The 13428-nt window shown below is 34.4% G+C and overlaps 1 protein-coding gene across 2 annotated transcripts in view; it reads left to right on the top strand.

Annotated features, from left to right (window-relative positions):
• LOC131067463 (protein EARLY STARVATION 1, chloroplastic) overlaps positions 1 to 13107 on the top strand; it is a 193259-nt gene extending 180152 nt beyond the window's left edge. Inside the window, exons 10-12 of one of the 2 annotated variants that reach the window (XM_058002488.2) lie at positions 11895 to 11969; positions 12210 to 12405; positions 12540 to 13107. In XM_058002488.2, coding sequence (XP_057858471.1) covers positions 11895 to 11969; positions 12210 to 12396 — 262 coding nt within the window. In that variant the 3' untranslated portion in view covers positions 12397 to 12405; positions 12540 to 13107. Of the gene's footprint in view, positions 1 to 11894; positions 11970 to 12209 lie in introns of both variants that reach the window. The other variant, XM_058002486.2, reaches the window with a different exon arrangement.
• The last annotated feature ends 321 nt before the right edge of the window (positions 13108 to 13428 follow it).

Raw genomic sequence — 13428 nt, 5'->3', positions numbered from 1 at the left:
ACTCCTTGTGTTCAAGTCATCAACATACTGCATAACACAAACATTCATATCAAAATGGCACTGTGTCAACCCAATTGATAGGAGGAATGAGTCTATCTAGGGATACTAGGATATGACCTGTTTGAGGCCAAAGAGAGACTTCCAACACGTAATACAAGTGAGGAATCCCTTACTAACCCTTGTGGCTGCTCCATGAACATTTCCTCTTGAAGGGCACTGTGGAAGATAACACTCTTTGATACATCTAATGAACTTCCCAGCTGTGGGTTACTGCTATGGTAAGGGCAATTTATTTTGGCAATTGGTGCAAAAGTCTCAAGTTAGTCAATCCGAGGAACCCGGATAATCCTTTGGTCACCAAGTAAGTTGTATACTTGCCAACCAACCCATCTACAACAAATTTTGTTTGATAGGTTCACTTGCAGCAAACAAGTTTCTTTCCCTTAGTAAGGCGGACTAATTCCCAAGTATGGTTTCTGTAATGTCCCCTTATGTTAGTTCTTAAGAATTTGGGACAATTAACTCAAAAATCAATTGCAAGAAACTTGTTGATTGGATGTAATATATCTGCTGTATCTGATATAACGCTAAACACAAAATCCTTATGAATGCTGATAATAAATAATTAATAGAACGACTATATATTAATTCTGAAACATATAATCAAATATATGATAATACAAGTATTATATAATCTGCAAATAGTAACTTATTGATTGGATGTAATATATCTGCTGTATCTGATATAACCTTGGGAATTATACAATGGTAAGATGATCTAATCTGCAATATAGAGAGATCTCTGGTCTTCCGATGTATCGATGTGAGATATGCTAAGAGCCTCCTAATTTGATGATAGCAATGATGCTATGTTGCTGTGTCTGATGGTCTTTGAAAATATGCAAATCAGGTGGTGCTGTTTCTGATTTCTCACTTGAAGTATACATCCTAATGTAATGCCAAAGTCAGATGCTCAATTGAGCAGATCCAATAATGGATGCAAATAGAAATAAAAGACAAAATCCGATGCTGATCTTGGAATCAGATCAATCCTCATTAAATACCTTGTAGAATCGAATGGTTGTATCTCTTCATGAACATTTGTTAATTGTTCTAATCGCTGCCTAATTGGTGAACTCTTCATGGTAATTGCACCTCTTAGTAGACAACTAAATGGTGATTAGTCTATCATTATTCGGCATAATTCTTTGTCAGCCGATAATGATGGCTCTAATTTTTATTTTGTTTATCCTCAATCTCCTTTCTATGAAGATTGCTGCTAATATATCCTTGATGGAAACATCAATGGACTATTTACTGCAATATCCGATCCTTCTTGATAAGCAATGGTTGATGATCTTGATGAACGAAATGATTCACTTGATGTTAAATGTAATCTTATGGTCACATTGATATGTGAAATTACTGTTTATTAAGATTGCCTACTTGATGTCACTTAACTGAAAACCCAGATCATATGAAAGGATGAGTAGCATTTGGACATATTTGTTCACTTGATCTATGTTGTAATATCCCTTGTCCAGTCTGATGTAAATTTTGATGTTTATAGCTAAAGGAATATTGTCAAACAATTCACAAACAATCTCCTAGCTTGCTGGTCTATATTATCAGTCCGATATAGTTGCGTGTTATTGACACCAATGCATAAGAAATGCTTGCAAACAATTTCTATAATATCTAAACCATGAACTCAATGCATGAATGACTTCTTTTTGATCTTTTCCAATGCATATATATGAATTCAAATGACAAATGTACCCCTACAGCCAAGAGACATTTTCACAAACACTTGGCATGCCAACTGTTACCATTATAGACATAACATTAAGTAGTGGCCTGCAACTATTTCATTAATTATGCAACAATATGTGACTCCCAAGCTGAATCCTTATTGAATGCAATTCCTTATACAAACTTAGATTTGAATTATATATGTGTCTGCTCACATCGAACCATCTACATCAGCACTACTGAGACCAAATTGACATGGAAACAATGATAAGAACCTGGTTACAAAATCACCCCAAAGGGGTAGCTGAAGAAGCAAGCAATATCTGAAAGAATGAGACCTCCTTAAGCCCAAATCGTGGCTTTTCCCAAATCGCCCCTGTTCTGAAGTTCTACAGTCAATAATTATTAATTGGCAGCCTCTAAGTCCGCTTTCACACCTCAAAAACCTTCGATTTCCTTTAACAGGGTGAACGCTCCAGCTATTGGAAGAAATCGATGCAACTATGGGCCTTTATGAACAAAATCGTGGCTCTCCCTCAGCTGTGGCAAGTCTGAAAACAATGACTGAGGTATAACTCAGAGAGCTGGTAGGTGTAATCAGCACTTATGAAGCAGAATCGTTGAAGACTCCCCCAACTCAAAATCTTCCAAACCAACTCGAGTAAAACTTGGCCCTTGGCCAACCAATTAGCTCTATGAGATGACTGTATAATCACCTCCACAAATGCAATAATCTCAGCTGATAGTTTCACAGCCTCAAAATTGCTTAACCTATGAGAGTTTCCGTTCCCAAAGGCTCAATAATGGCAGAAACCCAAACTGGTTCCTTGTCCATACAAGAACTCCAAATCAAATATCAAATCCTGGATGATCAAATGTCTAGCTGACCCTTCTATTTATACTTTTTCTCCAACCTTTCAAGAGGCTTTTAGAAATAATATTAAAATAATATTATTTCACTTAAGTGACTTATGATATAATATTAATTTTAGTCACTTTATTAAATTAACTAAATATAAAGTTACCTTTTAATTTTTATTTATATGATAATTTTATAAATAATTAACTTAATACATTTAATTAAAATAATCAATTAAGCTATCCTTAAGAAATATCATTAATTGGGACAACTTAATTAATTAAATTAATTAAATATTCTGCTTCCAAAAAATGGGGATATTACAGTCCGTCGTCCCTGAAATTGTTTGTCCCTTAGCAATCTCGGCTGTAAAGAAGAACTCTACTCCACCTGGATCCCAAAGGAAGATATGTGTAATGTCCCTGCTATCACCAATCAGCTCTTGTAGCACCAGCACTAACACCACCAACTGAATTTGCTGTATCAACTCAATAGCTGATGTGAACCATGCCAAAAAATGTGCAATGGGAACCCAAGGAGGGCAGCCATCGATCAATGATGAATCTAAGAAGATTAAATCACCAACCAACAAGTAAATAGCTGTCATATTATATGAACTGGGTAACTGTAATGTCCTCTCATGGGTTTAGGGATGCTTTAGCCATAATTAATCAATTTCAAGATACTTATGACTCAAACTAAATATATTAGGAGACAATTCCACCTTAACATGTATCAAATCAGTGATATTCCACAGCTCAATCAATTAAATATTAATAAATAAATTGTTCGTCTATCAAACATCCATAGTTCTTAATGTAAGTATCAAATCAATTGTAATGTCCCCTATTAGGAACATTTCCTTTCCCAACTTCTTAAACACAGACAGTCATAACAAAAAACATATTCTTCTTCCTGATATTAACTTAAGAGTTCTTCTGATTTATATTATAATATTGATTTGTCTGATCAAATCATTACTTTATATATATATATATATATATATATATATATATATATATATATATATATATATATATATATATATATATATATATATATTATGTATTTATATACTATTATTATGACATTCATCTATAGAGCATTTCTCAGTTAATATCATAATAATAATAATTATACAATTATCAGTATTTATTTATTATAATTTATTAATATTTTTATTCATTAAATTCTGCATAAGAACATTGTCGGACTTCATATATTAAGCATACATATTAAGCACATCTCCATGCATACCACCTAGTACAAGAATGTTATTGCCTGTAACTTACTATGACTGTCAGAATATACATATACCTCTTTTATTTATATTCCCACGAATTTCCCCAAAGTCTGGTCTATTCACTGTGCATTATGAAATACCTTTGCTGCACATAATTAAATCATACGTATTACTTGTAAAACATTGCTTTTTGATTCATCATTTTTCCCTCCCTCCTTTCTGCACTTTCAATCTTCATATATATGCTTTTAAATTATGAGGCATACCTTTTGATCATCGAAGAAACACATCCTTTATCATCCCGTGGCAATTAAGAAGCATAACTAATATTTGTATCTTTATTTATTAGCAATCATCAATGTAATCTTTTCATGAGTTGTGGCATTGACTAATCCACGTCTTCTTATAACAAATCATTCCTTTGAATAATTGGTCTTTCACAGTTATTATTTCAATGGCAATTAACTTTAAGTAAATTGATTCATATAATGAATCAGACTTATGCATATTTGATTGTATGTTAATTCTGTCTTTGTTATGTTAATCTGAGGAACGACTGTGTAACAGATTGCCATCTTCTAACTACCTTTATATGGGTGAAATCGTTCATATCAAGTTAAATATATAAATTGTGTTTACAATTATGTTTAAAATTTATAATATATAAATTATGTTTATAATATAATATTAATTTATTTTATTGGAATATTTCAAGAATATTATTATTATTATTATTTAAATAAATACTATTTAAATAATAATATTTAATAAATAATTAAGTTTCAAATAATCATTCTTTGGTAATTATAAAATTAATTAATAATAATAGTTATTTCATTTATGATATATATAATGATCAAGGAGGGGACATGATTGTAACAAAGCCAAAGATGGATTGTGGTCGCCTTCATTACCCTCCAAGGAATGTTCAACCTCAACAGAATTTCCAGAATTAGACAAACTTTGCCTGTCATTTTCTATCGAGTGTTGAATGTCATGAATGTGTTGAAGATGGAGCTTGGTTTGTTGAACCAACAACTTGGCTTGCTTTGCCCTTTCTAGTCATCCATCAATCAATCTTTGGGACTGCTCCATATCAACTACTCCAAAGTGCCTGAAACTTGTCCCGAAATGAAATGTAACATCAAAATTTCCATGTCCTCTACTTGCATCATGTGTACCAACCATAGTAACACTTATGTCACTTCTTTTTCCATAATTAAAGGTTGCCATATCATGAGAAAGTGAAGACATACTGTTGCTGGCCGTGCACAAAAAATAGGGATTGATTTCAACTTGTTTGTCCTTGCCTTTGAATTCCTCCTGGAATGATGAACAATTGTATGGCCTTTGAGGCTTGAGTCTATATTATCTTCCTCATGTTTATCGCCCACAACTTTAGTGTTATCATAGAAAGATTCCATAATACTATCTTCCTTGTGTGACGATGTGGTTACCTCATGTTGATGTAAAGAAGTATGATTGCTGTTATCAAAATCAGAATAGTTGTCATACCATTGTGTAAAGTCTCCGCCCTTTGCAAGTACCTCTTCAATGCAAGCTTCATGCCCCATACTTGTAGACTCATCTTCACAATTTCTTTCATGTGTAAGGACTGCAATCTCATGAGAATTATGGAACATAATGCTGCTGTCCTCAAACAAATCAGTGGTGATATCATGCCATTGCAAAGTGTCTCCTCCATCATGCGTAGTCAAATCACTAGTGGCTGCTCCATTAGGTAAAGGATCATTTTTCACATCCACCTTAATATCTTGGGCCTCTAATGTAGTAGTCTCAAGTGAAACTTCTTGCAAAGATGATGTAGACAACTCATTCCCCAAGGCTGTCCTTATATCCTCTTGAGTTATATCAGCATGCCTAACATAGTCATCATATAAATTTTTGCATATCATAGGTGAGGTATCTCTATCCTTATGTTGTTCAACCAATCTCCTTAACAATTCATGTGCCATGGGTGACACATCTTGCTCACCTTTCCAAACAGCCCATAAGTCATTTGACATAAGTTGAGAAATTGCATCATCCTCCTCATATATAACTGAAAACATGATGGATTGCATAGAAGTAATCACGCTACTAGGATGAACCTCATCAATAACCCTCCAAAATATATGAAACATCTTGCGAATGATATCTACACAATCCAATGATATCATAATGTTTTCAAATCTGAACTTTGCAAATATTTCAAGTAGTTTTACCCTCTTAGAAAAATAAGCGTTCTTGATGTCATCCAAACCTTTAAAGCTTGCCGCCATTATCTGAAGTATTTCTTTCACAATATGGCTGTCATAAGGATCATTAGGGGCTGTTATCCTCATAATTTCACTAATGCATTAGATAGTTGCAAGTTTTATCACCTCATCATGATGTCTCATAAGTCGTGGCTTAACCAAAGAACATACCAATGGAGTTATAGCAAGTTGCATTGTTTCGGATGGATCTTGTCCAACCTTGCATAAACAAGCCTCTACCTCCTCAAAGTACTCAGAAGAACCTCCTTTTGTGGAGATGTATGTTCTAATTTATTTCCTGCCTTGTAAATCCTTTCTTTTAAATCTCTTTCACTTGATGAAGCCATGCTTGTAACTATAAGTGACCAAAGATATCAAGATCTTTGCTCTGATGCCACTGTAATATCCCTTGTCCGGTCTGATGTAAATTTTGATGTTCATAGCTCAAGGAATATTGTCAAACAATACACAAACAATCTCCTAGCTTGCTGGTCTATATTATCAGTCTGATATGGTTGCGTGTTATTGACACCAACATAAGAAATGCTTGCAAACAATTTCTATAATATCTAAACCATGAACTCAATGCATGAATGACTTCTTTTTGATATTTTCCAATGCATATATATGAATTCAAATGACAAATGTGCACCTACAGCCAAGCGACATTTTCATAAACACTTGGCATGCAAACTGTTATCATTATAGACATAACATTAAGTAGTGGCCTACAACTATTTCATTAAATATGTGACAATATGTGACTCCCAAACTGACTCCTTATTGAATGCAATTCCTTATACAAACTTAGATTTGAATTATATATATGTGTCTGCTCACATCAAATCATCTACAGCAGCACTACTGAGACCAAATTGACATGGAAACAATGATAAGAACCTGGTTACAAAATCGCCCCAAAGGGGTAGCTGAAGAAGCAAGCAATATCTAAAAGACTGAGACCTCCTTAAGCCCAAATCATGGCTTTTCCCAAATCGTCCCTGTTCTAAAGTTCTTCAGTCAGTAATTATTGATTGGCAGCCTCTAAGTCTGCTTTCACACCTCAAAAACCTTCGATTTCCTTTAACAGGGTGAGTGCTCCAGCTATTGGAAGAAATAGATGCAACTATGGGCCTCTATGAACAAAATTGTGGCTCTCCCTCAGCTGTGGCAAGTCTGAAAACAATGACTGAGGTATAACTCAGAGAGCTGGTAGGTGTAATCAGCACTTATGAAGCAAAATCGTTGAAGACTCCCCAACTCCGAATCTTCCAAACCAACTCCAGTAAAACTTGGCCCTTGGCCAACCAATTAGCTCTATGAGATGACTGAATTATCACCTCCACAAATGCAATAGTCTCAGCTGATAGTTTGACAGCCTCAAAATTGCTTAACCTATGAAAGTTTCCATTCCCAAAGCCTCAATAATGGCAGAAACCTAAACTGGTTCCTTGTCCATACAAGAACTCCAAATCAAATATCAAATCCTGGATGATCAAATGTATAGCTGACCTTTCTATTTATACTTTTTCTCCAACCTTTCGAGAAGCTTCTAGAAATAATATTATTAATACTATTTCACTTAAGTGACTTTTATGATATAATATTAATTTAAGTCACTTTATTAAATTAATTAAATATAAAGTTACCTTTTAATTTTTATTTATTTGATAACTTTATAAATAATTAACTTAATACTTTTAATTAAAATAATCAATTAAGCTATCCTTAAGAAATATCATCATTCAGGACAACTTAATTAATTAAATTAATTAATTATTCTGCCTCCAAAAAATGGGGACATTACATATGTATGGGGCTGTCAGTGTTGTGCTCAATCTATATCAACTATGGTAAACAATCTGAACAACCCATCTTATTGTCTATCCTTCAATTAATGTATTATGAAGATGCTTGATGAAAATCGTGAAGTCTTGTAAATAAGACGATTTTCCTTGACAGGATTATATTTTATAAATAATGCAACTGGCTCTACCATAAAAAATATACAAACCTTACTGTTTGAACTATTAACTGCTATGTACAACTCTTACTTCTATTTGCTAACTTCTTGGAAGTGTCCACGGTCTGCCACACCTTGATCACACGTGTTTTAGTGCTAGATTGCTTTTATATAAAGGATGGGGACATCAGGGTCTCCCCTCGTTGAAGATGCTTGCCCACAAGCATTTTTAAACCATTATGACAATTCCTGAATCCCAATTAAGTCTGTAGAGTGCTCCAGCACATGCTCTTTGCCCAATGAACTCATCAGATTTGTCAAACTTTATCATTCTATGAAATTTATTCATCATGTAAATTCCTGGGTCCCAAGGGTTATAGCACCATTTGATCATAATGTAGTTAGGTTGAATGCCCATAGTAGTGATCCTATGAGTAATCCAATGTTACATGAACCCAAACCTTGATGCAACATGATTAGGTTTCAGAAAATTATCATCCCAATTGATTCCAGGATTCCAAGTTTTTGCACTCTATTACAACCATCACAATGTTCTAGGATGGTTTGTATAGTGATTTCCTAGAATGTTGATAGGAATTATTGTTCACTGTGGTGGAGATAAAAATCTGAATGGTACTTGTAGAATTTTTTATTATTTGTTCCTTCAAAGCTAGCAGTGGTTCAATAACTATTTGGTCATCAACGGATGTCATCACTATGCGGCAATATATTGTGTGTAGATATATACGGTAAGTGTTGCTTTCCCTCAAAACATTCAACATTTGATCTTTGATAAAAGGTGGAATCTTCTTTATTAACCTGATCTGAACTGTAATCCCTTGTATTTTGATTGGAGAATGATTAGTGATAGCATTGCTTGGGTTTGTCTGACTACTCCAAGCCTGTTTCCACACTTCACTGATAGGAGATGCACCAGGGCCTTGAGTTTTGTGTTCACCTTAAATTTTATATGATTCCAAAATAGCTTCTTCATTCAATTCAAAAAGCGGATTATCATAGGACATATTAGCTTTGACCTCAAACAAAGGGTTATTAACAATTTGAAAGTTACCCTTGCTTACCATCTTTGGTATCTCATCTCTCCATACCTTCAATGTCACATTTCTTTGTTTATCGTTCTCACAGTGATTAGATTGGATACATGATGTAACTTCTGAATCACTATCATTAGAAACATTACTGACCATTGATTTGTTAATGGATGCTAAGTCCTCTTTGAGAGGTGAAAGAGAATTTCGTTCGACATCCTTATCACTAAGCAGCTCTGTAAGGTCTGAATTATGATCCTTAGATTCAATCCCTACCATGGCATCTTCAGAGCACGATCCTTGACATGGGTTAAGGGTAGTTTTGTAATCCTTATGAATCCAAGATGTTTCTCTACAAATGCTCTGCAGTCTAGAAATAACTCAAAGACTTCGAACATTTGTTTAAGAAAATACACAAGGCGTATTCGGAAAGATCATAAATAAAGGTCAAAACATATTGGAGTATACAAAATGATGGATGAGAAAATAAACCAGCCAAATCACTATATACTAATAAGAGAAGCTTTGAGGCTCTCCAAGATTCACCTTTCATATGCAATGCTTTGACATTTTATTTTCGTGCATGTTATCCCCTTTTTTATCACCCTAATGATCTTTTCATTCTATCTTCATGCAACTGCTCACAAAATCACCATTGGCTTACATGATTATATTTGGACATTCCAATTTGATAATGCAGAAGATAAATATTCAACTACACATAATATAACCAACTTAAATCCATATGACCCTCAAGACTATAAATTGCAGATTTATAATTATTGGGTGAGTGATAATTTTGCAGGCTGAATTTGTAAACCTCAGTGCAACCAATTTTTGACTAACACAAATGGGGAAAACAAAGGGTAGACTTTCATCTTTGCAGAATTTCAATAAATATTGAAAGGTAAGTATTGAATTCAAGACGACATGGAGACCTGATTACCTAGGGTAAATGACATTTTACCAAGGTTGCACGGGTACGGGGGTACTTGGAGACTTTGGAGACTGGTGCTGGTACTGGTAATGGCTATTTTTTCAAAATAGGAGACGTGGGTACTTGGAGACGCCAATTTCTTTTAAATATAATTTAATAATTTATAGAAATTCTGAAAATATAATGACATTGAACATTAAATATAATGACATTAAATGTAATATAATAATTTAGTAATGGTTGTTGCAATGTTTTAAGAAATCCTTGTGAGCTGCATTTGTTTTGAGCATTGTTTTTCTTCCGTTTGTACTACATTTTGATTATTTTGTTGCCTGTGTTTGTTTGTTTTTTAACATTAAGGTTTCCTTTTTTTTTGTCTGGCTTGGAGACGGTGGGAGATGGGCGGATATGTTAGTGGGAAGTCTCCTCTCTATGGAGATATTTCCAACCAAGTTTCCGGTGCGGGATACGCCTCCAAGTCTCCGGTACGAGTACCCAGGGGCTGGGTACGAGTACCCATGCAACCTTGCATTTTACAAACCTGTGGGATGAGGACACTTGGATACCATATACGCTCCCCTTCATTGGGGAGCCCAGCCACTAAATGAACATAATTGTAATGGGAGAACAGCCATGCATTAGGTGCTCCAAGCAATTCTTCAAGGGAACAAGAAAATATCTCGCAGAACACTTACACCCAGGGGTCAACCTTTACAACTTGTCTCATTCTTTCTGTTTAGCCAAATAGTTTTACATCTCCATATTCTTAACAACCAGGGATTCAATTTTCCATAGGACCTTTCAACCTATGCTCTGATACCAATTGAAGGAATTAAACTATAAAAAAGAATAATGATGATTCGATAATCTTCATTGATCTTTGTGAATATTTTGTTAACATGTATAGACCAGAATATGTGACCGAGTAGAAAACTATAATCTACAACTGCCAAATAACTAATACCTAATCACATAAACAATGCTCATTACCCTACATTCTCCTACATGATGAACATTGGGGAAAAATGGTCTTTATGGCTGTGGAACATCTCTGATTGCCTATGCCTGAGCTGGGTGAATCCTACCTGTCCTGGGTATGGCCGGCCATTTTTGAGTGATCCATTGGCAGTATTGCACTTTCTGTAAGGAAATGTTTTTAAAATAAAATAAAATAAAGAATTTAATCCTAAAGTAAATGGAAAATTTCCTGTGCATTTTGTTCAACCTTATGCAAGCTGCTTCACATACATTTCCATCCCTGAATTTTGTTTTGTTTTCCTTTTTGTTTTAGTCACCATTTATTTTTGCCTACTCTTTGAGCTAGTTATTCACTTCAACCTAGGAAATGGACATGATTTTGATGATTATCACATGAACTTGTCACTTTTTTTAATTTTTGATAATCTATTAGTAAAATGTTTCATTTCCCTGCCATCAGTTCAATGTCTTGAAGATAGCCAAACTGTTTGTTGTTGTTTCTGCTAAAAAGGGAACAACAAATTTTCATCAATTGAAAATTTCTTTAGCTTGAATTTCTGGGCTCATAGTGGTTCTATAGGCTGATGTTCAGTTTTTATCTTGGTTTGCTTCTGTAATTTTAATTGTAAATTTCAGAAATAGCATGATTTTTTCTCTCAGAATGCTTGAGCTTTTGTTTATATAAGATATATATACTCCATGATACAAATATGATTGTGTTTGATGTACTAGGGAAATTATTTAACCTTCTTTTGATAAAGATTTGTCAAGCAGTTGTGGAGTAAACTATAAGCTTTGCTCCGCCTATGGAAGCATTTATTTTGTGTAGACAACTAATGGCAAGTTCACTTGCAGGAAGGTGCATAAATATGGTAAAAGCACTACCGGTGAAAGTTGGGATATAGTTGTTGAAGAAGGAACTTATTATGAGTAAGTTTTGATTTTTGATAAACCAATTCCATTTCAAGTTGGTCAATACCTTAGTTCTATCTTCTAATATATTAGTTCTGATTTTAGTTTCTGTAAAATGGAAATGGTGTTCTGTTTATTAATTTCAAGAACATTTCTGAAGAATGGGCGCGATCATGTTTGGTGGTTTGTATTTGTAATGTTTGCAAACTAAGTTATTTCATGGCATATTTACTTACACAATCATGTATTGAATGGAAGGGCCGAGCCCCACTATGGATGGGTGGATGCTGTGGGAAACTCTGCACAATTGTTATCGATCCAGCCACGAGAACGTCCTCCTGGTGTTTATCCGGATCTAGATTTTGGATCATCTCCGCCATCTCAACTGCCTCCACCATCACCCCCAGAATCACCCCCTGAGTTTCCACCATTCTCGCCAAAATAATTGACTATTGTAATTCTTCTTAACTCCTTTTTTGAGTTTTTAAAATTAATGATGGTGAGCATTATTCATTTGACCAGTCATCCTTTTTGTTTCGAGTGGATTTGGCCAGACCTGACCTGACCTTTCGATATGGACTTGGTCAGATTTGACCTTATTGATATGGATGGAGCATGAAGGAAAATAAATTGTCATATCTTCAATTCTTTTTTGGTGAGTCAAGAGTGTATCTTTTTACTTTTGGGTGTAAGAAAGAAAAGGTTATCTCAGAATGCTTCGTTTATCCTGTGGTGCAATGACCCTCATGTATGTTCCTCATAAACAAGAAATGCAAAATGATGACATGAAGAATTAGACAAAGGCAGTGTGAAGTCAGTATATAATATGGGATTCTGAGAAAGGCGAAGAAAGGGTCCACAGAAGTATCTCAGGCCAAATCTTTAATAAGCTCAAGTTAATGGAAACAAGAACTGAACATCTTAATGATCTGTCCGTAGCAATCCATGCAGGGACTGGAATGTATGATAATTGTAGAAACAACTATTTTTTTATAGTCCAATGGAAGATCAATAAAGAAATCATTTATTTTGTAACCAAAGTGAGCAAGCAGGGCGAGTTGTCTAATAGGATATTACCGTTGGTCTTCTTTTTTGGTATAAATATTCATAATCTTAATAATATTTTAATAATAGACATCTTGTCTGGGTTTTGTCATTTATCTTTAACAAGCTTTGGCAAAAGTTTGTTGGCTCAAAATATGAAATATACTGCAAATTACAATTAAACGGCTGAGCTTTGCTTTTTGAGTGTAAGTTTCTTATGGGAAGTATGTACATGGAGGACTGACTAATCGGAAGAGATCAACTTCTAGAGAAGTCTAGCTTGGTGCAATAAAATACATGCTAGAGCTAGCTATACTTGGGTTTTCTGTAGAATTTAGGAATAGATGTTAGAATCAAGATGTGTGGTCAGTTTATCTAGCTTTGTATGTTTTTTTTAACGTGACAACAATATGGATGCAACCAATGAGAGTCC

Source organism: Cryptomeria japonica, chromosome 3 (genome assembly GCF_030272615.1).
Source record: "Cryptomeria japonica chromosome 3, Sugi_1.0, whole genome shotgun sequence".
Classification (NCBI taxonomy): Eukaryota; Viridiplantae; Streptophyta; class Pinopsida; order Cupressales; family Cupressaceae; genus Cryptomeria; species Cryptomeria japonica.
The sequence above is the reverse complement of the archived record's forward strand: the minus strand, read 5'-3'. Positions and strand labels throughout refer to the sequence as shown.